At 39.9% G+C, this 23,722-nt stretch overlaps 1 protein-coding gene across 1 annotated transcript in view; it reads right to left on the bottom strand.

Annotated features, from left to right (window-relative positions):
* Positions 1-9,286: 9,286 nt before the first annotated feature.
* Positions 9,287-23,722, bottom strand: part of LOC140228472 (uncharacterized) — a 56,554-nt gene continuing 42,118 nt past the window's right edge. Inside the window, exons 19-21 of the mRNA XM_072308687.1 lie at positions 21,885-22,045; positions 21,018-21,111; positions 9,287-10,988 (exon numbers count right to left, since the gene is read on the bottom strand). Coding sequence (XP_072164788.1) covers positions 9,315-10,988; positions 21,018-21,111; positions 21,885-22,045 — 1,929 coding nt within the window. The 3' untranslated portion in view covers positions 9,287-9,314. The remainder of the gene's footprint in view (positions 10,989-21,017; positions 21,112-21,884; positions 22,046-23,722) is intronic.

The raw sequence follows: 23,722 nt of genomic DNA on the forward strand, positions 1-23,722 counted from the left end.
TATTACTTGATGGAGATTCTCTTGGAAATTTCCAGCCAGAAGGTCAAAGGTCAAAGGTTAAGGGTCAAAGGTCAGGTTTAAATGAAAAAAAAATATTTTGTACTGTAATTACACTCTTTCTTCATACCTTGAAAATTATACTCAATGCATAAACTTATAATAAGGTCGGTCAGAAGTCAAGTAAAAATTTTCAATTCCCCAAATATGTGTACCTGCACTCTTTAATAGAAAATTATAGCAAACCCAGTTCGTGGAAAGTGAACATTCAAGATATTTCTGACAAACCTGTTATTTCGATATTATGCCAGTTATGTGAAACTGTCATCACACATTGTCAAGACATTGTACTATACACCTATTGGGAGAATCATGCATTATGGCGGAGGCATCAGTCGCCGTAGCGACATTTCTAGTTTACTTTTTCAATCAGATACCGGTAATGTGATGTGGCATAAAAATGCATCAAAAATTTCCTACCATGATAAATATGTAATCTCTGACTGTGTTTTGCTTGCAGTTTCCGTGCACATCTGTAGAACGATTTTCCGCTTTTTACGCACATCTTTGTTTTTCCTTGAACAGAGATGCAATATCTTGAAAAGGGAGTCCAACAGTCTCGTTACTTTTCACGTTCTTTTTTGGTATAATCAGCATGTACTGGTACATAAGGTGAAGGGCATGTCTTTGCCAAAAATAAGATATTTCAGAAAGTCATTTCTGCTCTGTACATGCAGCAGTAATATCTTATCTCATTAATACCAATATCTGATATGAAAAAAAGTTTTCCACGATACCGCTCCAAACTTTTGAGAGCATAACAAGAACTGAGCCACAGTTGGAGATACAATGTACAAGTGTTACTGTTAACTGTTTTGCGCATCATATTCCAGTTATAACTCCGATATTCAAGCACAATTCCAAATGGTAGGCAAGTTCCCACCCTATTTAGATTTTCTCCTCTACATGTTTTGTGGGATTTTTTTCCCCTGTCAATCTACATTGCACTAATCACAAGGAACATTATTGAATCATTTTAAGTATAAAAAGCAAGTCAATTCACAACCATTTTGGGATAATGTTATCACACTGTGCACATATGGATACGTTATCAAAGAATGAGTTTTGTTGAGCGTAATGGTTACTTGCCCAATGGACTTTGACAGGTGAATTGATGGATGGTTTAGTGGTTAAATGTTTCCCCAAAACTTTCTAATACAGTAACACAGATTGTCAGAGCTCTGTAATATGTTGAATTTATATCTTTCCATTCATTTGAATTTTTAGTTTTATATGTCTTTGTAAACATTTCAGTACAAACCTTCTTTAATTGTTCTGTGTCTTGTAGCTGCTGATGCAGAGATAAAAAGTAATGACCGATGATATACCATAACAATAAATTTATTTTATGAGAAATGTTTATCTGGAGAATATATTGAAGAATAAAGGCATTTGCAATCAATGAGTTGTTTATCAATTCCTGCTATACTGGCATGTATATTTAATAGGTATTTAAATATGTGTGATTTCATTGAAAATATGAAATGCTTAATATTGTTTATAGTGACAGAAGTCCATGTGAATGTAATGGTAGTTAAAGTGGAAATAGAGATTGAAGAATACAATATTTCACAGCCTAGATTTTTCTGACTTTTATGACATCTGCTTTGTGCTGCAGACATAAATTTTATGTCACCAACAGTGGATAGAGTAAATGGGTTGAAAATCTAAAAATAATATGCAGCATTCCTTTCACCAGTTAGAGGAAAAACTCGGAGCCTTAAACTTTAGTGCAGTCTGTTCAAATTGCCTTACTGGTAGATTTAAGCGGAGATTGGGGTTGTCAAGCAGAAACTCTAGCAGGAAACTATAGCAGGAATTTAAAATGCTTTCATGTGTGGTGTAATCATTGCTAACCTGTTAAAGTCTAGTCCAAAGTATATTTGTGCAGGTGTCTCTGGAAAATGGGTGTTGTAGCAATATCAGCTCATCCTCAATGGGTTAACTATTTGGGAGCACAGGCTAAAAGACCCAGAGATCCCGACACAGATTTGATTGTAGCAAGTACAGATAAGGCTCACTGTGTGATGGCCATCTTGCAGTTTAGAGTGCTTACCGTTTGATTTTGTTTTGTATTACAACATGTGGGAAAAAGTTGGATATACTCTCATCCAGTACCAATAGAATACATGCACTATAAGAGCTGTTTATTTTTGCAAATTTCACCAATCACTTGAAGGTCGCGAATTTAACATCACACAAAACTATCACCACCTGAGGATGATCGTTTTAAATTTGCGGAGTGAACAAACAGGCATAAATAGTACACTTATGATACACTGTAGCCTTGGTGTCAAATCGCAGTAACATCTGGAGGTATTGCAAAAATGTCTGTGACCTACTCATTCGTGAAAATATCTGTACACAAAAATAACAGCTTTACAGTATGCAGTGGAGCTGTGCAACACATTAGTGTTATGTGTTGTAGTTAGGAACATGGTGTTCACCATTTAATAGACATTGTAAAAATGTAAACAGGAATGTGAGTGATTTTTTTTTTTTTTTTTTGCTTGAATCTTTGAATCACTGACATGCAGAAGAGACACCCATGATCTTTCATTGCCATTACAGATTATGTGTAGGTCACTGTGGTATTACATTTTCAAAAGTTTTTTTCTTATATGTTTTGGAAAATATCTTTTTATCCATAATGACAAAATAATGTTCACTTAATTGTATCAGCTGGTACATGCGCTACACTGTGGTAGAGTTTCACAATGCCGTTATTTGTAAAATTATTTCAGTTAAAACTGAAAATTTGTGGTGTGATGTCAAGCACTTGTGGTTTGTCATTTTGTGAGATTGTTCAAATGTTTGTGAAAGATAGGAATAGAAACACATATATACACTTCCTGTGGATGTTTGTGTTTTTTTTTTTCTTAAAATGGAAGTCTTCCCCTCAAAAAATAGATAAATAGTACATATATACACATAGTACATGACTGAATAAATAAATAGAAAGATATGCAGTACTGTACGAGCTGAAATTGTCGCGGTGGTGTTATTTTGGCGAATTTCGCGAATCGCCTTTGAACCGCGAAAATAACAACACGCGAAAATAACAACGCGTGAATAACTAAGTTCAGTTAGACCCTCGCAACCGCGAAATTAACAAGACGCGAAAATGTCCTCCAAGTAGCAATTTGCGAAAATATCTGTACGCGAAAATTTCAGCTCGTACAGTACATGAATAAAAACATACATGTAGATAGATGGATAGGTAAAATAAGTAACTGCATAAATAAATGAATAAATATATTACTGAAAATATAAATAAAAATAATTGAACAAAAGATAAATGAACTTTTGGAAGAGTTAATTAAGAACAGTAATCTGGCATTGTATCTTTTGTTTGGAAAATCCAATTTTTTAGAGCAAAATCCATTTAGATTTCGTTATCCCACTTTCTAGACTTAATAATCATGGTGGCTTCAACACAGATGGTTTTCTCACTTTTGACAGATGATGGGAGACAAATTAAAGCATTCTATTTTGTGTGTGTGTGTGTGTTTGTTAATTATGTTGACCTAATGAAGGGGTGATTTTCTTGTCTTTACCCGGTAATATACTCTAAAGTACTGATACCATACACAGTGACCATACACTATCATGTGCCAAATGTTCTGCAGTGACCAACTGTGGCATAATTAATACTGCATAAATGATGTTGTCCAGCGAGAACAAATGTTGTCCAGCAAAAGCAAAATAATAAAAAGCTGCTGAAGGTACATTGTAATTTATGCTGAAAATATGTGAATTGATTATGATGTGCCAGTAGATTCGACCTTAAGAAAGAAATGAAATGTGTTTCAGTGATTCAAGAGATGAAATAATTTTCAGGTAGTTCATGTCGTATCTCACTGCACACTTGTTGAACAATGTCCTTTTTTCCTGTTCAGAAAGAGGTGGAGTTTTGAGTATTTTTTTTTTCTATATCTGGTCACTCCCCCAACCATGTCTAGGCACTACTACACAATAATTTCAGTACTTGGTCTACATGCTTGATCAGCTGAACATGTACTCAACAAACACACCAAAACTGTATCAGGAGTTGAGATGTTATTTAGGAGTTGTTTACATTTATACACGCTTTGGTTGTTTGCAGACTTTATGCCTCCTCAAATCTGTAAACTCTCACTGTAATGTGGGTCTAGAAACCTAACGCTACAAAATTGTATTTACCAAACATAAGTCCCCAAGTCTTTTCCTTTTTTTTTTTATTTTGTCTCCTTTGGTCTGTTCATTATTTGACTATAATAATGTATTAGATTTTTGAGGGATAAGGGTAATAAGCAACAGTATTCCTTCTTGTCTCAATACATGTACTAAGAGGTTTTTTTTTTTCAAACCTTGCAGCCTACACATTGCTGAACCCACTTAAATATTGCAATGATTCCATGGACAAACAAACAAAGTGGAACACAAAAGGCACCAAGGCACTCCCTTGTGTGCTGAAGGCTAACCTATTGCCTCACTGGTGGTGTAATTTCCCACAGATGTTATACTGGACACAGTAGGCCTATGTCCTGATACAGGTGATTCCCGTTATAACAAAGTCCGCTGGACTGGCAGTTGTCTATCGTTACACAGAAATTTCATTAAAACCAAACATATAAAGTACATACAGATAATGATTTCAGGACCTGAATTTTTACTTTGTTTTAACAGAAATTTCATCATAAACAGGTATGTTCTTTATAATGGGAGTGCGCTGTAATGGGTTTATCCAATTCAGCCTCATGATTGGCAAGCCTTTCAGAGAGTCTCTTCCATCTGAGCACAGGAAAATGTATTGACCTCAATGTCAGATTTTGAGTTACGCATAAATTAAACATATGAGCCTATTACGGTATTGTTGTTCAATTTATGGTAAAAAGGGAGTCTGTGAGCTTTCATGTACTGAATAAAGGAGAGGGGAGATTTTTACTGGTGTTATTAGGTTGAATGTTATGTTGGGGCATGTTGAAGAGTGTGCTTAAGCCCTGTAGACACTATGTAGATGAAATACATGTACATCACATAGATTGTAACTGCTGTGAAGAAAGTGTATTTCTGTTAAAGATAATACATGTATAGAGGAGAGATGGGGCCATCTTAGATATATCAACACTACTGGTATGAGACACATTACAAATATATGAGAAAGCACATATACACATTACGTGTATATTCTTGAGACCAGTGCTCACATACTGGATCCTGGCGTATGGTCATTCACGACGTCGTTTCTGAAATGTCCACCTACAACACGCCCAACTCACACAAACTACACTCGTACACATAACTAGTATTGTATCAATGGAATCTTATGTACAATGTATAATTGTTTTTCTTTTTTCATGTTCATGTACTAGGTGATTTTAAAGTGAATCAATGTAATATCTGTATCCCATGTAAGTATAAAGTGGCGGCAAAGACAATTTTTTTTTTTCATTTATACTGCTTTTCATTGTAGAAGTGGCATTACTCATGTTCAGATGTATATGAGATATAGCTATATTGAATGATGTGCAGGCAACTGAACAGTGGAAAGGTATGTCATGTATGTAGAAATTAACGTCATATATGTTCATGTCATTGCTTGTGCCTAGTCTGTGTGGATTGTGCATTTCATTTTTGTGAAAGGTAAACATATGATCAATAAAAAATGAGAATGCCTTTTTTTTTTTAATTTTGCAAAAGTTAATGCAGTGATGCTTTTCTTTTATTGTTGCATACGTGTATAAATAAACAAAAATATATACAAATTTACATTACAACAGACATTATCAATCATAACCTGTTGATATTGTTCTACATGTACCACTATTTAATGTGAAGGATGTACATTTTTTTCCTTTAACTCTTAGTTTGGCAAAGTCACAATTTTGCGCCATACATACAAATCCCATAGAACAGCAATTTGTCTGACATGTATAAAAAGCTAAACTTACATCAAATACAGAAAAAACTGTTTTGAAACAGATATGAGACCTGTGTGGTATCAGGTTGGTCCATGAGGGGCATGTTGCTGCAACATGCTGAAAAATAAAATGTAGTCAAACATGTTAACCATGTGCAAAATTTGAGAAACACCACACAACTGAGAAAAATTTGTGTGCAAACATGAGACAGAACATCGAACCTGAGCAGCACAGGAAGAAAGAAGTGGCAAAACATTCCACACTATGCGCTTGGATGTGCACTCCATGCACATACAATTTCAGTAATATCCTCACATTCAGAGGGTGCAAAATGTTCAAATGTCAGGTTGTGGGCCACTGGTGGAATTGACATCAATACCTAATCTACACGTAAGTTATGTAATACTTTACTGTGATTAATATCTTCTGGTAAAATGTCCGAGTTATTCTCCTTACAGAAACCATCTTGAAATTATAGTGTTACTTATCAATGCTGAGAACATTTCATATCAAACACATTTGAATATATACACCCAAGACCTCTAATCAAAATTTTATGGTGCAACCTGCATTAATCAATTCTGAATGGCTGTTCTTGCTGTACTTAAGGAGGTTTAAGAGAATGGAGTCACAACCGTCTCATTTCCTTTGCTAGATGTTCGATGCCGCCAGTCGAAAATATCTGGAGCATGTACCAAACTGGATCTGTCGCACAGATAGGAAGACAATTGACTCGTGTCTTACTGCATAATCACAAGCCATTGTCTACGGAAGATGTGTCTATGTGATGATAATTACTTTTCGCCATCCCTACTTCTAAAAGATGGGTGATATATAATGGTAAAAGACATGGGGATGCGGAATAGAAATTAGGCAAAAAATGGTGAAATAGAAAAGAAAATTACTCGACTGGGCATGCCTGGGTACAAATTTGATATATCTATCAAAAGAGAATTATGCTTGAAGATTATTCCATATCAGTTTTATTTGGGGGAAATAAATGGAAAAGTGATAAAATAGGCTTTCCAGTATGATACAGTTTTCAACACTTTCACACGATACAGCTTTAATTTACACTTATGCAAAAATTTCTGGACTGGATTGACTTTTGTTTTACATGCTTTATCATGGCAGTGAAATTTCATTTCATTTAGTAAATAAACACGCAAAATATAGTCAACATTATGTTTACATTCACAATGGATCTTCAGATCCATTGCTGTACTCTATAAAAGTCATGCAAAATTGGCAACAATTATGGCAATGTCATACATGTAATCAGAGACTTATTTCCAAGTGGTATTAACATAGTCTCTTACTTCACTACACAGCATCTGGATACCAAGAGTTTCAAGGTCACAGTTATGCTTCTCTGCACCTCATACACATTGCCTTATGAGTGTACTGTACTTTGTGTGCATATTGAGCGTATAACAGCATTTCATCATCTTATCACACGCCTACTATGTGCCGCCATGCTCCAAATTCCCTCGAGCTCCAACCTTCCAAGTTACAAAAAGCGTTCCCTCAATCCACATAAAGGCGACTCCCTTATACTGTAAAAGTGGAAATTTTCGCGGTGCTGAAATTTTGGCACATTTTGCGCAACCAGAAAATAGCACGAAAATAAAAGCACGGGAATATTCTTGCTTTCCGTATGTTCCTGTACTAGGTGTCTTGATTCCGCGGAATTAAAAACACACGAAACTCTTCTCACCGCGAAAAATTAGTCACGCAAAAATATCCACTTTTACACTAATGAAGTCCTTAGGACCAGCAGTTTTTTTTTTATTCTTTTATAACCAAACAAAAGTGAGTATCAGAAGGTAATTATAGATAGTAATCCTGGGAAGTAAATCGCTACTTTTTTGCAAAGAGAATTTCAATATATAAATGTATCTGTTCATGGAATGCACTGTAATTTATTATAGTTTCATTCTCCTTAAGGCCAAAAAAAGAAGAAACTAGAAATGTCGCTATGGCGACTCATGCCTCCGCCATTCTGATAGTAATGCATGATTCTCCCGACAGGTGTATAGTCCAATGTCTTGACAATGTGTGATGACAGTTTCACATAACTGGCAAAATATTGAAATGACAGGTTTGTCAGAAATATCTTGAATGTTCACTTTCCTTGAACTGGCGGGGTTTGCTATAATTGTCTAAGAGTGCAGGCTGTACACATATTTGGGGAATTGAGGATTTTTACTTGACTTCTGACCGACCCTTTTATAAGTTTATGCATTGAGTATTTTCAAGGTATGAAGAAAGAGTGTAATTACAGTACAATATATATATATATATATATATATATATATATATATATATATATATATATATTTTGCATTTAAACCTGGCCTTTGACCTTCTGGCTGGAAATTTCCCAGAGAATCTCCATTAGGTAATACATGTATATATTAAGTTTTAAAACTAATAATGCAAGCACTGCATATCCTAGTATATGAAGGAAATAGTAAAATTTTGAGGAGTTGACCTTGACCTTTGACCCCTGACTATGGACCCATGACCCCTAAATTCCCTAGATAATCCCTGCCAGTCAGTACATGCGTATGTACCAAGTTCAATGAAGATATATTGAACCATTTGCGAGAAAAGTGATATTGCAACATTTTCACCTAACCTTTGACCTTTTGACCTTTGACCTTATGTTTACATAGTACATCTCTTTACATATCTTACATAGTAGTACATGTCCACACTAAGTTTCAAGAAAATACCTTTGGGCATTGCATAGATATGGGGGAAATAGCAACATTTTTAGCATTTGACCTTGACCTTTTGACCTTTGACCTCTTGCCAATGTCACTAAAATCTACTCAACTAATTGCCCCATCATACATCATCCTTGCACCATGTTTGGTGAAAGCTGCTTCATCCAGTTTTGAGTTATCACGTAAACAGATAAATTTTAGGATTTGACCTTGATCTTTGACCTTTGATCTCTGTCCGATTTCACTAAAAAACTAATCAAGTAATTGTTCCATCATATATACATCATCCTCGGACAAAGTTTGGTGAAATTTGCTCCATCCAGTTTTGAGTTATCGCGTAAACGGATACAATTTCATGATTTGACCTTGACCTTTGGCCGATTTCACCCAAAATCTAATCAAGTAATTGCCCCATCATACTTTATACTTGGACCAAGTTTAGTAAAATTCCAGCCAATTTTACTCAAGTTATTGCGTTAAAAAATGCGGACGGACGTACGTACGGACGGACAACCCGAAAACATAATGCCCGCGGCACCACTTCGTGGCGGAGGCATTAAAATAAACCAATAACAAGTATCTGATGACCTTTCATTTAGTTTTTGTTTTGTTTTTGTCATTCTTAGTTTTGAAAGTCCATCTGTTTGTCTTTCATTTCATTGGATCGGTGACGTCTGCGCAGTGAATGCTGCGGCTGAATTAACTCAGTTGACTTGCTCCCAAACTGCTTCTGCACACTGTGGCTGTGAGCAAGAGATGGATTCATTTCACCAGGCTTGGATGCCTGCTGATTCAGACTTTTCCTTCGCCATTCCTGGTAGCTTGGAAATTGGACAGTTTCTGGGTGTCCTCTAGTTCTTCCAAGATTCCTCTCCCCTGAGCCCTGATGTCTTGATGAATTCGCCGCCAGGGTCGCATGCTCCCTTCCACGGTACTGTTGTCTCGTATCTCGTCCCCTCCCACCTCTTTGCCAAGTTCTCGCATTGGGAGTACAAGGTGCTTCAAAACTCCCTTCTCTTGGTGCCTGATTTCTTGGCGCGTTTGGGGCTGGTACCTCATGCTCCCTTCCACAGTGCACTCTGTCCTCTTGTCCGGCATATTCTCTGTTTTGGAAACCTTGTCTCCCTCTGTTAGTTCTCTCAAAGTGACTGCTGCCAGTTGACTGCCGCCTGCGGTGCTTGTCAATCATGCTTCCATTGGATTCAAAGCTCTGAAAGGAGGTTTTCACTTGCTCACTGGATGTCTTGGGGTAGATGGGAGAAGATCCTGCTCCGTATGAATGTCTCCGTCCGTAGCTGCTCAGAGCGGCAGCATCCTGGCCAGACCTAGAAGTTCCACAGCTGGCTCCTCCAAGATGCCTCTCCCCTGAATCCAGTTCTCGTGATGCTGGCGGTGCTGTGTTTCCATGTTCTCTTCCAAAGTGATGTCTGCTTTCATTTTTGGAATATTCTCTGTTTGGACCATCACGCTTGCCAAAGTCTTGCCTTTCTGTATGCCTTTGGCCTGTCCCCTCATGGGTCGAGCGGCTGTTCAACCTCCCTCTCTCAGCTGTAGCAGAGAATTGGTAATGTCCATGCATGTCTCCTGACATGCCAGAGCTACTCATTCCACTTGTTTCATTCTTTCCCGAGGTACTTGCCGATTGGACACGGCTCGCCTTTGTGGCACAGGCTGTTACGTCTGGTTCATCACTAAAGCGCACACGTTTCTTACTTGTCCCTTTGACTTCATCTGCAGACATGTGCCTCTTCCTATTGCTCAGAGTGGGGTGACTGGCTGCTGAGACTGTTCTTGGATCAACCAGAGATGACTGTCTTGTACATGGAGGCACAACTGGTCTCTCAGCACGCTCACTAGACTCTTCCATGGTATGGATTGACCCTCCCTTGACATGTGATGCGCCAGATGCTGAGTCAACAGGGTTTTCACAAGATTTTTCAGCCTGACGGAGGGACCTACTGGTAGGTGCTGCTGTGTTCTCATGTCCACCAGAACCCTGCCTTAAATTAGGCAGTGGCTCCTTTGCATGTGAAGGCTCTCTGATCAAGGATGACTCACGGATAGTGGCAGGAGCACCAGCAGAGGGCAGTGCTGGTGATCTTACAACCGTCTGATTGGCTGCTGGCTGCTCACTATACATAAGGGGAGGCTTTACAAGTGAAGGCTTTGGGGACTCTACATGGAACGGCTTGACCTTGCACTGCCGAGCGACGTGGCTGTATGAGGCACGAGATGTGAGAAATACAAGCTGTCGTTTCTCTGCATCCTCCACCAGGGACCTCCAGCAGCTGTTCATCTATGACCACACAGGGAAGAAAGAAAAACACTTGAGCTTGAATATGACTTCAAACTAAAGACAACTTTCCTGTAGTGCCCTTCCATGGTCATGTGTAAACCAGTTGGTTGTAATTACCTCATTATGACCCCTATGAACAAGTACTATTCTTTAATACCTATCGGGGTAAGACTCCTATGATAACCACACGTTCCTTTTGACTAACCCTAATTCCTGCCCTCCTGAGCAATGAAAACCAAACCACCACCACCACCAAAAAAAAAAGAAGTGCTTACATGCTCTAATTCAAATAGTACAGTGAAAAGTGCTAATTTGGGTCCTGACATTAGGGGGCTTAGGAAGCTCTAATGTTGCCATTCCTAGAACTTCTTTTACTAATTTCTATTTGTCCTATCCCTTTACAAGTAATCATGTACAATGCCTTACTATGATGTACTATCACTACAAGTCTGATGAAAATCTAGGCGTGGATTTTTGAAACAGCAGGAGGAAATCAAGATGTCAACAATTAGAGCCATGCTATCCAGTTATGTGTCCAAACTGTCCAGTTTTGGTAACATCCTGAACAACAAACATTCTTTCCTTTGCATATCTCAAAATACAATATGACTTGGTCACACTGCATTTGGATCTATTGAAAGAAAAAATGATATTGAAAATACATGGTTAATTTAGAAGTCCAGACTCTGAACTCCCATTTATGTGTCTGCACCATTTGAACAATTTTGTTTCCCAAAATTTGCTGTTACACTTTCACTGATACCAATAGGATCTGTATTTTTCCAACACAATTTAGTATGGGTTTTTCATGACAAGCACAGAGCTGATCATAGGGGGTGACCTGACATGGCAAACACTGTAAGTTGATAAACTAAATCCAAGGTACTGAAATGCATTTTTAATATTTGGAACAGGCAAACTGCTTAACAGGTCTATTCCAAGGAAAACAACAAATGACATCAACAAACAAAACTGAATTCACAAGCACCCCACACTTGGAGAAGAAAAGAGTACCTTTCGGAGAATGTCTGTGTTTCCAACAACTAGAAGGCTGAGCTTGGCCCGGGTCAAGGCAATATTTAGGAGCCGGGGATCTGTCATATACCTGACAAAGCAGAAAGAGAGAAGCATACGTTTTATATGCTTTCAGTCAATCTTTTTGATTTGTTGTTTGGTCAAGTTTCAGTATCATATCAGGTACAGTATTGAAAGAAGTGTTGTAAATGCAATAAATCTTACCCAACTGTGCTGGAAGGATTTGCAGAACTTATGCAGGAGAGAATAATGACATCTTTCTCTGATCCAATGAAGTCATCCAGTATGCCCACTGCAGTTTTCTTTGGAAGCTGTATCCTAGAAAAAGGTGAATCCAAGATGGCTATTCATATCTCAGCTATCTATGCTAGCCAGAAATTTGATAAACGTGTGGAATGCAAACAGATATCAATCAAACATCTATAGGGGGAAGTTTAAAATTCTGTTAAAACCCAACCTGCAATGTTAAACATATAACAATTCTGAGAACCATTTTAGCCACAAATAGGTCACCAGTATATTCTACTAGTAACTAAACTGCTTCAAAACAGGTACAGCCATTTGAGAACCTACCTTAATTGCTTCTGTTCAGGCCTAATTTAATCAATCTATCATAGTTTCATTTAATATTTTGTCATTTACTTGTATGTTGCATATCATAAGCAAAGCATAAAATAGAACATTTGTGCTAAACAAGCTCAAAATACTCCGACAGCAAAAATAAAATATCAGCTTCTTGGGTGAGGACAGATGATCAGTCGAATGGTTTGGCCTCTTGCAACCTTCTTTGTTCATTCAGGTGTGTCCCACTTAAGGGCCCTGGAAGCTTTAGGGTACCAGATGCTCTCTCGTGCTATCTCATGCTTATTTTTTGACATACGATGATGCTATTCTAGATATCATTTCAAGCAAGAGACACAGAGCCAGGGCGGGAGAAATTGGCTTTCGGTGGGAGATCTCCTGTCGAAAGCGGGAGAGTTGGAGTCTCTGCACTACTCTAGAACTGCCAAAGGTCTATGGTTTTGAGCCTTGCAATATTTCTGCAAAAGCCTTACAGTGCAGTGCTTATTATCAGTTTACACAATTTTGCTTATTATATGAAAAGAGTTCATTGCGTTGTAGTCATTACATCCATTCACATAGCTTTCTACATGACTACCAAGACATCATTCATAATTTAAGAGGGCATGATGTAAAACGGAAAATCAACCTGTGACTTGCACAGGTTGATTTGAACTGTCCAGGATATAGCATGTCATATACTAATACCACATCCAGCTTTGTACAAGACTTTGATGAAGTTGGTATCTGAATTTGATATTAATGACCATTAGCAAGAGCTGGAATACCATATCTGAAGTAAAGGACAACAACTAATGTACAAATATCATCATTTATCAAAGTTTTCTTCATTTTCTCCATTGTGTAAAAAGGAGTATACTCGGCAAAGGGTCTGAAACCACACTATGTTCACGCCGTGTTTGTGCCGAGACCATTTAGAGTCCCCTCGTCTGGCATGAACACGGCACAACCTCTAGAGGTTGTGCCGTGTTTGGGGGACTCTAAACAGGGTATAAGAATCACCGTCACATGAAAAACTCTGCTCTCAAATTTCAGGGCATAGGACTTGAGCATCAAAACTATTGAGCTGGAGACTTAAAAACCTTTCGAGTCAAACTGGAAATTCAGAACAGGAGAGAGAAAAGATCAGAGAGCAGCTAACTGTGATATTGGCTTAGGTCTCAAAACTCAGGATTCAGAATTTGAGATTCAACATTTCTGACTTGAGTACTTCAGAATCAAAACAAGGGACTCTTCAGTACGACTTTTGACTCAAGACTCAAGACTTTTGCCTTGAGTACCATAGAATCACAACAAGAGGAATGTGACTCAGGACTTTTGACTCAAGACTCAAGACTTTTGACTATTGGAATTTGAGACATAAGAATCATTAGAACTTGAGACTGTGGTCTAAGAATTCAGGACTTAGGACTTGAGATTCAGAAGATCAAGACCCTTAGCTCAGCGCCATATGTTATGGTTATGTTGAATACATGTACGATGTACATTTGTATGTACACATGATTAACGCCCTCTGTTGTTAACAAGTTAGAGTCCTCTCGGGCTCGGTGAATAAAGTCTCTCCACATCGTATCTGAGGTCGTCCGGCTTTTCCTTCTTAATACTGGCGTGGTGGCAGCGTCGGGATTCGATTCGACGTCCATCCTGAGAACTTAACATAGTTACCCAAACTAGGAGGAATCAGCTCTCAAAATAGAGGTCGGGAGCTCAGCAGATAAGTGTTGTGATAACGTCAGTTACGCTCTTCGTGTTTAGACCAGTCCCACGTATACAAAGTTATGCGGGGTCTACGTGCACCGACGCAGTGGTGCTTCACCGAGCCCGGGGGCATTTCGGCCAGCGGTAGCCGCAGTTACATGCCGACGACGTGGCATGAGCCAGTAGCGCCCAAGCGCGAGCGCAAGCAAGAATTCCGTAGAAGTAAGCCTCGATCATACATACAATCACCCTTTTTTCTTGCCCAACAAGGAAACCGAGATGTACATGTGAGTGTGTGTAGTGGTTTGGAAGTTAATTTAATCAGTGAGTCTGTTGCTGATATGCTATCTGAGTGTGACATTACAGCTGATGAGTATGGTCACAGCATGAGAGTGCCTGGTGCAATAGGCTTCACAGATGTGTGCATCACATTCAATGACAAGCAGTTTTGCATTGATGGTGCAGTGGTCAGAGATTTGGATGTTGATGTCGTGGCTGGACTTCCGTTTTTGGAAATATATGATCTTGTTGTTCGACCGGCTAAACAACAGATCTTGTTTGAAGATGGATCGACATTCCATTATGGTTCAAGGTCTGCTCATGCAGACAGGCTTCACAAGCATGAACTATTCTGTACAGATGAGCCTAGCTCTGCAGGTGAGATGTGTACTGAGCCTAGCTCTGCAGGTGAGATGTGTACTGAGCCTAGCTCTGCAGGTGAGGTGTGTACTGAGCCTAGCTCTGCAGGTGAGACATGTATTAAGCATAGCTCTACAGGCGAGAGGTGTACTGAGCCTAGCTCTGCAGGTGAGATGTTTACTGAGCATAGCTCTACAGGTGAGAAGTGTACTGAGCCTAGCTCTGCAGGTGAGAGGTGTACTGAGCCTAGCTCTACAAGTGAGATTTGTACTGAGCCTAGCTCTGCAGGTGAGGTGTGTACTGAGCATAGCTCTTCAGGTGAGAAGTGTACTGAGCCTAGCTCTGCAGGTGAGGTGTGTACTGAGCCTAGCTCTGCAGGTGAGACATGTATTAAGCATAGCTCTACAGGCGAGAGGTGTACTGAGCCTAGCTGTGCAGGTGAGATGTGTACTGAGCCTAGCTCTGCAGGTGAGACATGTATTAAGCATAGCTCTACAGGCGAGAGGTGTACTGAGCCTAGCTCTGCAGGTGAGATGTTTACTGAGCATAGCTCTACAGGTGAGAAGTGTACTGAGCCTAGCTCTGCAGGTGAGAGGTGTACTGAGCCTAGCTCTACAAGTGAGATTTGTACTGAGCCTAGCTCTGCAGGTGAGGTGTGTACTGAGCATAGCTCTTCAGGTGAGAAGTGTACTGAGCCTAGCTCTGCAGGTGAGGTGTGTACTGAGCCTAGCTCTGCAGGTGAGACATGTATTAAGCATAGCTCTGCAGGTGAGATGTGTACTGAGCCTAGCTCTACAGGTGAGATGTGTACTGAGCCTAGCTCTGCAGGTGAGGTGTGTGCTGAGCCTAGCTCTGTAGGTGAGACATGTATTAAGCATAGCTCTACAGGCGAGAGGTGTACTGAGCCTAACTGTGCAGGTGAGATGTGTACTGAGCATAGCTCTACAGGTGAGAAGTGTACTGAGCCTAGCTCTGCAGGTGAGAGGTGTACTGAGCCTAGCTCTGCAGGTGAGATGTGTCCTGAGCCCAGCTCTGCAGGTGAGATGTGTACTGAGCCTAGCTCTGCAGGTGAGGTGTGTACTGAGCCTAGCTCTGCAGGTGAGAAGTGTACTGAGCCTAGCTCTGCAGGTGAGAAGTGTACTGAGCCTAGCTCTACAGATGAGATGTGTACTGAGCCTAGCTCTGCAGGTGAGGTGTGTACTGAGCCTAGCTCTGCAGGTGAGACATGTATTAAGCATAGCTCTGCAGGTGAGATGTGTACTGAGCCTAGCTCTGCAGGTGAGACATGTATTAAGCATAGCTCTACAGGCGAGATGTGTACTGAGCTTAGCTCTGCAGGTGAGGTGTGTACTGAGCCTAGCTCTGCAGGTGAGACATGTATTAAGCATAGCTCTGCAGGTGAGATGTGTACTGAGCCTAGCTCTGCAGGTGAGATGTGTATTAAGCATAGCTCTGCAGGTGAGATGTGTACTGAGCATAGCTCTGCAGGTGAGATGTGTACTGAGTATAGTTCTGCAGGTGGTATGTGTACTGAGCCTAGCTCTGCAAGTGAGTATAGCAGAGCAGGTGAGATGTCTGCTGAGCATAACTTTGATCAGATTGTCACTCGGCCTCGCTCTGAGTTTTTTACTGAGCCTAGCTCTGACAAGACTTGCATTGAGCTTAGATCTGATGGGCCTGAGGTTTGCACTGAGCCTAGCTCTGAAAAGGATGTGTATACCCAGCACAGCTCTAAGGTACAGATGAAGTTCTCCCAGCTTCTGGTTGATGACCAGCACTCTGACCATTTTGGCTGTCCTGATCTCATGGATTCCTGTGTTGATGTACAGGTGAATGACACTTCCAGTCAATGTGATTTGCGTGACTGTGCAGAGCGAGGTGCTATTTCGCACAACAGTATGTCTTATGCAGACTTGCATGCGCCGGCTTTTGCGCAACACATGTATCATCAAAACGAAGGTGGTGGAAGTTCACCATATCCACCCGAACAAGGGGACAAATCTGACCTGCTGCCCTCCAGTTGTACTGAGGACAATTTTCTGTCACCTCAGATAACGACGGCTATGATTAGGTCACCCGTTCACAATGATCAGTCACTAGATGGTGGTTTAATCAGTAACAGCCAACCACACCCTGCTGATAATTCCCACCACGACGTCATCGGCAACCCTGATGTCAACAGACACCATCTAGATGTTGATGGTTTACTCCATGCTGATGACACCATTCCCGATGTCAACGACGTCCTCCAGCACGATGATGGGAGCCCCCCAGCTCGCGATGATATCTACCGGGAGATTGATGCCATCGCTGTGGCTAGTGTCGACTTTTCCATGGTCGTCGATGACGGTCCTCCTCTGAAGCAGGTCATCCTAGTCAGTGTGAGCGATCCGCTTCCTCCTGACCGCAGCCCTGTATGCGACATGCTTCTGCAGGCCTACGATGATGAGCCTCCAGTCTATGGTCTCCACTCGTTTCCAAGCGAAGACCCCTCGACTCCTCGTGACGTTCATCTTGGATCTTGTTGCGTCGAACTCAAGTCTCCACCCTTCAACTGACCATGGGACGAACATCCATCCACCTCATCCCCCACCCTCAGTCCCGCATGTGGCCATAGTTCACCGACCTAGTCCCCCACCCCTAGCCTATGGACTCGGATTGCACCCCATTGTGCCATATTTAACCCTGCCGAGAGGGATCGGGCTTGTCCCCCCAGACAGTGTTTCCCCATGTACAGGTACAATTTTCCCTCAGTTGCCCCATGTCCTTTCCCCAGGATAAAGTGTACCCCCCCCCCCCATGGGCATATGTGGTAGAGTACCGTTTTTCCTCATGTCACATTGTTTAACATTTGTTCCAATATTTTTTTAATAACTGTTTTGCTCATTCAGCATTAGACCATATCAATATTTATTCTTGAGAAAACAAAATATTCAATCATCAAATTGGTAACATGAATGTTTTTATGGTTGTTTGTAATGGGGATATAACAGCCAGTGAAATTAGTTTGTCAGATGTGTATACATGTATGTACCCAGTGCATCAATGCAGATGGTTTTTATCATGTACCCTTGATTTTTCAGTGCGTGAGGCCGATACCAACTACATGTACCTGTATTTTGTGATTTCTGCCAATCATTACAAAAGTGAGCGTGATTGGACTGTTGCATAAATTTGTGTGCTGTACCTTAATATTATTGGTTAGTTTAATTTTAATAGTGACGGTGTTGATTATGTCATGTTTTTGTATGTGACAGTTGCCTACCACTTCATCAGTTTAATTATTGAGTACTCACAGCCTTTCGTGTACCCCTATTTGCTGTTTGCTTATAAGCTGATTTATTGTATTGTAATGTTTCAATTCATGTATTATGGTACATTGTACTGGGAACATGTTAAAATCATGTGTGATTGTTTGATTTATTGTTTTCTGTAAGGTGTAGTTCTAAGTATTCATTTTGTTTCAAGCTGGTGTAAGTTCGTCATTTTTATGACATGGTCTCTGCAGTAGAGGATGGTAGTCTGCATGCATGACGGTAGAGGGTTAGGGAATGTTGTACAGTTGTTCACTGTACAATGTAAATTTTGTTTGTTTGAGGAAATCATTAATGAGCGTATACAATGGAACTCAATGAGTCTAACTGAGATAGTCACAGCAGTGGTCCTCATCCCTGTTGGGATGCAAGTTTGTACTTTGTGATAGGTTACTCTGATTTCTTGTTACAGGGACATTTTATCTAAAATGCGCATTACATTTAAGTCAGCACTACTTGTGTGTATGCCATTATTTCGATGTTTAAAGTTTTGGAAGGGACATTATTTTGTTCACAGAGAGTGGTGACGTAGCCGTCTTTATAGAAAGGGAACAGAAGGGTTGAATGATGTACAATCCTACATGTTGCAGTGTTGAGTTTTTATGTTTTTAGTCATATGTCACAATGAATGACGGAAGATTTGTAATTAGGAACAATTTGTCAACTGTTATATGATAATTAGTTTTGTATCTAATAATGCTATGCCAGCAAAGTTAATTGGTGTTGATATGTTGTATACATATTCTACATATGTATTTTGACTGTTTGTAAGTTGTGTTCACTATTCTTTTCTGGCCACATGAGATGTCGGAGATTTATCTTAAGGAGCCACAGTAATTATACATAATATGCATATGGGATGGTATAGATTCTTTGAAGTTCCAATATCATATCACTGGAAACTTTATTAGGAAGTTGATATCAAATTGGTAATTAGGCAGCAACCATATGCTTATAAATGTAGTATAAGTACCAAGTGACATAGAGTTCATGAGTATAAAATAACAGTCATATATAGGTATGACAACTGTGTTTAAAGTAGTGTTGTTTGTGGACTAAGCACAGATATATTTGTGGTCAGGTCTTACTTAATTACTAACCCACAGGACACATATTTCATAGATTTGTTTAGATGCATAATTGTTAACCCTTTATTTATGATAGTTTCAGTTGTGTTGAAAATAGAAGAAAAAGGCAGTCACGCCATATGTTATGGTTATGTTGAATACATGTACGATGTACATTTGTATGTACACATGATTAACGCCCTCTGTTGTTAACAAGTTAGAGTCCTCTCGGGCTCGGTGAATAAAGTCTCTCCACATCGTATCTGAGGTCGTCCGGCTTTTCCTTCTTAATACTGGCGCAGAACTTGAAAACCTCAACAGTCAGAACTTAGTACTAAAGAGATGCCAAAGTCCGAGAGAAACTAGGTTTTAAAGTGGCCCAAGGACTCGGAACTCAGGATTGAGAATTTTCGATTCAACACTTTTGCCTTGGGTACTTCAGAATCAAAACAAGGGACTCAGGACTCGGGACACAGGACTTTCGACTCAGATCTTGAGGCTTTTGACTAGGGATTTGGGACATAATATAAGATTCTGGAATTGGAACTTGAGACTTCTGCAGTCTCAGGGTTGAGAATCAAGCCTTTAAACTCAGGGCTTGAAAACATTTGAGTCGATCTGGGAACTCAGCACTACAGATCGAGATGCCAAGGTCAGACGGCAACTAGGTGTGAGATTTGAGCAGGGTGTGGGTGGGGGGTCACCCTTCCCATGATAATGAGCATTAGTATTTTTAAGCTCTAAATTTTGTGATACAATGCATACTAATATACTATTTTGGATTGTTTTCCATGAAAAAAATGTTGTCTCAAACTGTAACTTTTGTTAGTGGTCAGAAATCCATGTTTTTGTTCTTTTTTGTTGTTGTTGGGGTTTTTTTTTTTTGGTGGGGGAGGGTTGTATGCTTGATTGTTGTTTTTGTGGGGTATGAGAAATTGTTTGTCAGGTGTGTTAAAATAGTAGAGTGAGAAAGACCGCTGAGGTGTGAGACTTGGCAGGTCTGGTATTGAGAACTCATGACTTGTGAAGGAAGACTTGAGAAACCAGAATCTGGACAAAGAAATTGGAGCCTGTGACTTCCGATTGGAGACTACGTATAATGGTCTCTGAACACACTTGAAATATGAGAATAGGGACTTGGGACTTGCAACTTGAGACTTAAGGATTTGGATTACAGAGTTAGGACATGGTACATAGGACAAAGGATCTGTGACTTGGGACTTCTAGGAATGATCATTCATGTACATACTTTGCCAAACGTTCCTGCAGATCAACTTTCTGGCGGCGATATGGAGTGATTATTCCTGAGCTCTCTGCGATCTCCAGCACGTGTCTCACGAGCTCAATGATGAAATCAACACTACCATCACCCTGCAGAACACTGATTGAAAAGAGCAGGTAGAATCATAAGAACAGAATGCCCAGGTGCAAATGAAATAGTCCCATTAGAATAAAATTGAAATTGGTGTGAGGTACTGGTACAGAATGTAGAGAAAATACCTGTATTCAATAAAATGTAAGTTCTGTGAATTTGTTTCACAAATCTGGGTGAAAAATACCCAACTTTTTATTCACAACAGCCTGATACCTAAAGTTTAGGACAAATTGCAAAACAAACAAGCATACCGTTCACATGTAGAGTTTCTTTTGAGGATTCAAGGAGACTTTTTTTTTTTTTTTTTGCATTCTTGTACATACCTACTGTTGTCACTCTCCATGCAATCAGATACATGAAACACCATGTAGGGCCGAAGCTTGTAGTCCTTCCAAGCAGGTGGAAGTTTGTTCCTAAGTGAGCAAATCAAATTTGTGATAAGAAATGCCATATAAAAACTGAAACACTAGTGACAATGCATACATTTTAAAGCAGTTTTAAATGTTAAAGTCTTTTGACATCAGAATCCAAATCAATACAATAAGGCTTCAAAACAAAACTGCTACTTTTAGCATTACAACTTTTAATAAAAGAAGATATTATTTACACCATATAGAAACGGATATAGCAGGTAATGAATATCTACAACGTACATTAAGAAACAAGACAAGTACTATATAGAAGCTTTATCAAAAGTTTTGATATAACAAGCACATCAATACATCAATTACACACATGTGATTGTTTTGATATGTTGATTGTTAAATCTATTCACATTATCCACAAGCAACTTCACTCTTTCAGTATCAACTGTTGTGCTTTGATGACTGATTATGTATAACAGTGCTCGACATTTACTCTGGGGCCCATGCATACCACTAAAATCTTCAAATAAGAAGTCATGGTGGCCCTAAATGAAATGCAGGGGCCCAAATTAAAAGTAGGTTATGTGAAATAATTTCAAGTTTGGATGGCCGATTAGGCCATCTTAACCCATTGAGGACGGGCTGATTTTGCTACAACACGCATTTCCCATAGACACCTGCCCGAGTATACTCGGGACTCGTCCTCAACGGGTTAAGATAGATATCCTATATGGAAATTTGGCGGGCCAACATCAACCTTTAGTGGCCCAGTGGCAATGTTGAGCCCTGTGCACAAGATTAGCTACACCTATAGCCCTCACGAGTCGGTTTTCATGCTGCCCTGGTAGAAGAAGTTTGAAGGGAAGGAAGCAATGGCTCCTTTCATCCGAAACTGAGAGTCAAAACTTCTAATCAACTCTTCTGGCAACTTCTGGACTACTCGCTGAAGCAGGGACCAATTCCATCCTAGCCGTGAAGCCATCTGCAAGGACAAACACATTTTCTGTACATGTACAGTCATTGCTGATCATCACAAATCTTGCACTTTTATATAAAATCTGCCACATCAGGTAATCACAGTAAAACTTAAGCTGTGGAGATATGTAGATTAAACTACTCAAACTGGACTTTAATGGCTTTAATCAAGCAGTTTGTCAGATAAAATGTATTTGTTCTGACAAACTATTTTAAGCTACAGAAACCCTTGCATCTGATTGGTTGAGAGCAAATTTGTAACCCGCGACAACGGTTTCATGGAAAAAGTCGGAAGAGCATATTCCCTCCTAGGCGGGGTACAAAGACTTTGACCATTATTTTTGTCGATTTAGGTTTTTTGCAGAAATCGAATCTTTGATATGTTTTCTACATCTACACTAAATTTCATAGCATAAGTCTAAGTTTTTCCTATCGAAAATGGAATTTTAGGCACCCTATATTGGATCGCACTCGTCAGTTTCGAGCTTCTTTCGAACGCTGCGCCAATATCCCCAGTGTTGCTACGGCGCAGGGTCTCGCATGCGATTGGCTGGTGCGTCGCATACATTTACATAATTCGGCTTTCGGAGACACCAGTTGCAGCGTTTGGGGAATGCTTTGTCCACACGTGCACGATTACATGCTCCATTGTTCTTGCTATAGTGGTTCATATAAGCTCGCTCTGTAGTGCGTGCTCTTCGTTTGGCTTTCTATCCAAGCTATTCTACCGCAATGTTCGACAACGGAAGTGAAAAAAAATCATGTAGCATGACATAATCGTGTGAAAAGAAAACTAAATATTCTCATATTTGTCTACTTGTACATGTAGTAAAAAATATGACAGCACCCTGACTCAATGGAAGGTAGATGAGAGGAAAGGAGCAGTCACATGTGACCAATTATATTCAAATACTACACGTCAAGATCGCACCAAACTAAGGAGTCGTGTTTGTTTGCTTGTTTGAATTTAATTAGCACCACCGAACAAAGCAACAAAATAAATGCATCTCTTGTAAAAGCAAAACAAACAGGAAGCGTGACCCTTGCCAGCACTAGCAATTTTCTGCCTTCAAAAGGGTCGCCGATGATAAAGACAAATCAGTCACAATGAAAATGCGATTTGTAAATGTGTGGATTCGCCACCGCTCCTGTCACATGCACACGGTAATGGCGTGTGGATGCCATTGCGTAATGCCTGCACCATACACATGTACATGTACACCATACGTGCAATTATCGTATTCGCCATCTTGAAAGACGTACTGGTAAACAAACCCGGGCGAAAGGCATTGTTTTTCGGCTCCATACGCTGAGCTCCGAGGAAGGTGCCCGGGAAATTTGACTCTCTCAGTGAGCCAATCAGAAGGCGATGTGGTTGCTAGAGGCGGAGCTTAACATCGATTGGCACCATCGTACGGATGGGTGATTCTCCCCTCGCATCGCCGCTCGGACATTGTCTTTGAGAAAGAGGTGAATCTTCAAAGCCTGTTTTCTCTCAATTATGTTAGGCTAACAACTGAAAAAGTGCATTTTATTTCTCTTTCTATGCCCACTTATGGTGCCAAAGAATACAAGTGTTTTATATCAATGCAAAGCTTAGGAAATGGGCAATGTGATTCAGTGAAAAAATGAATTTTCAAAATTCCCGACTTTTGCCTGAAACCGTTGTCGCCGGTCACATTTG

The sequence above is a fragment of the Diadema setosum genome, chromosome 5 (assembly GCF_964275005.1).
Source record: "Diadema setosum chromosome 5, eeDiaSeto1, whole genome shotgun sequence".
In the NCBI taxonomy this organism is placed as follows: Eukaryota; Metazoa; Echinodermata; class Echinoidea; order Diadematoida; family Diadematidae; genus Diadema; species Diadema setosum.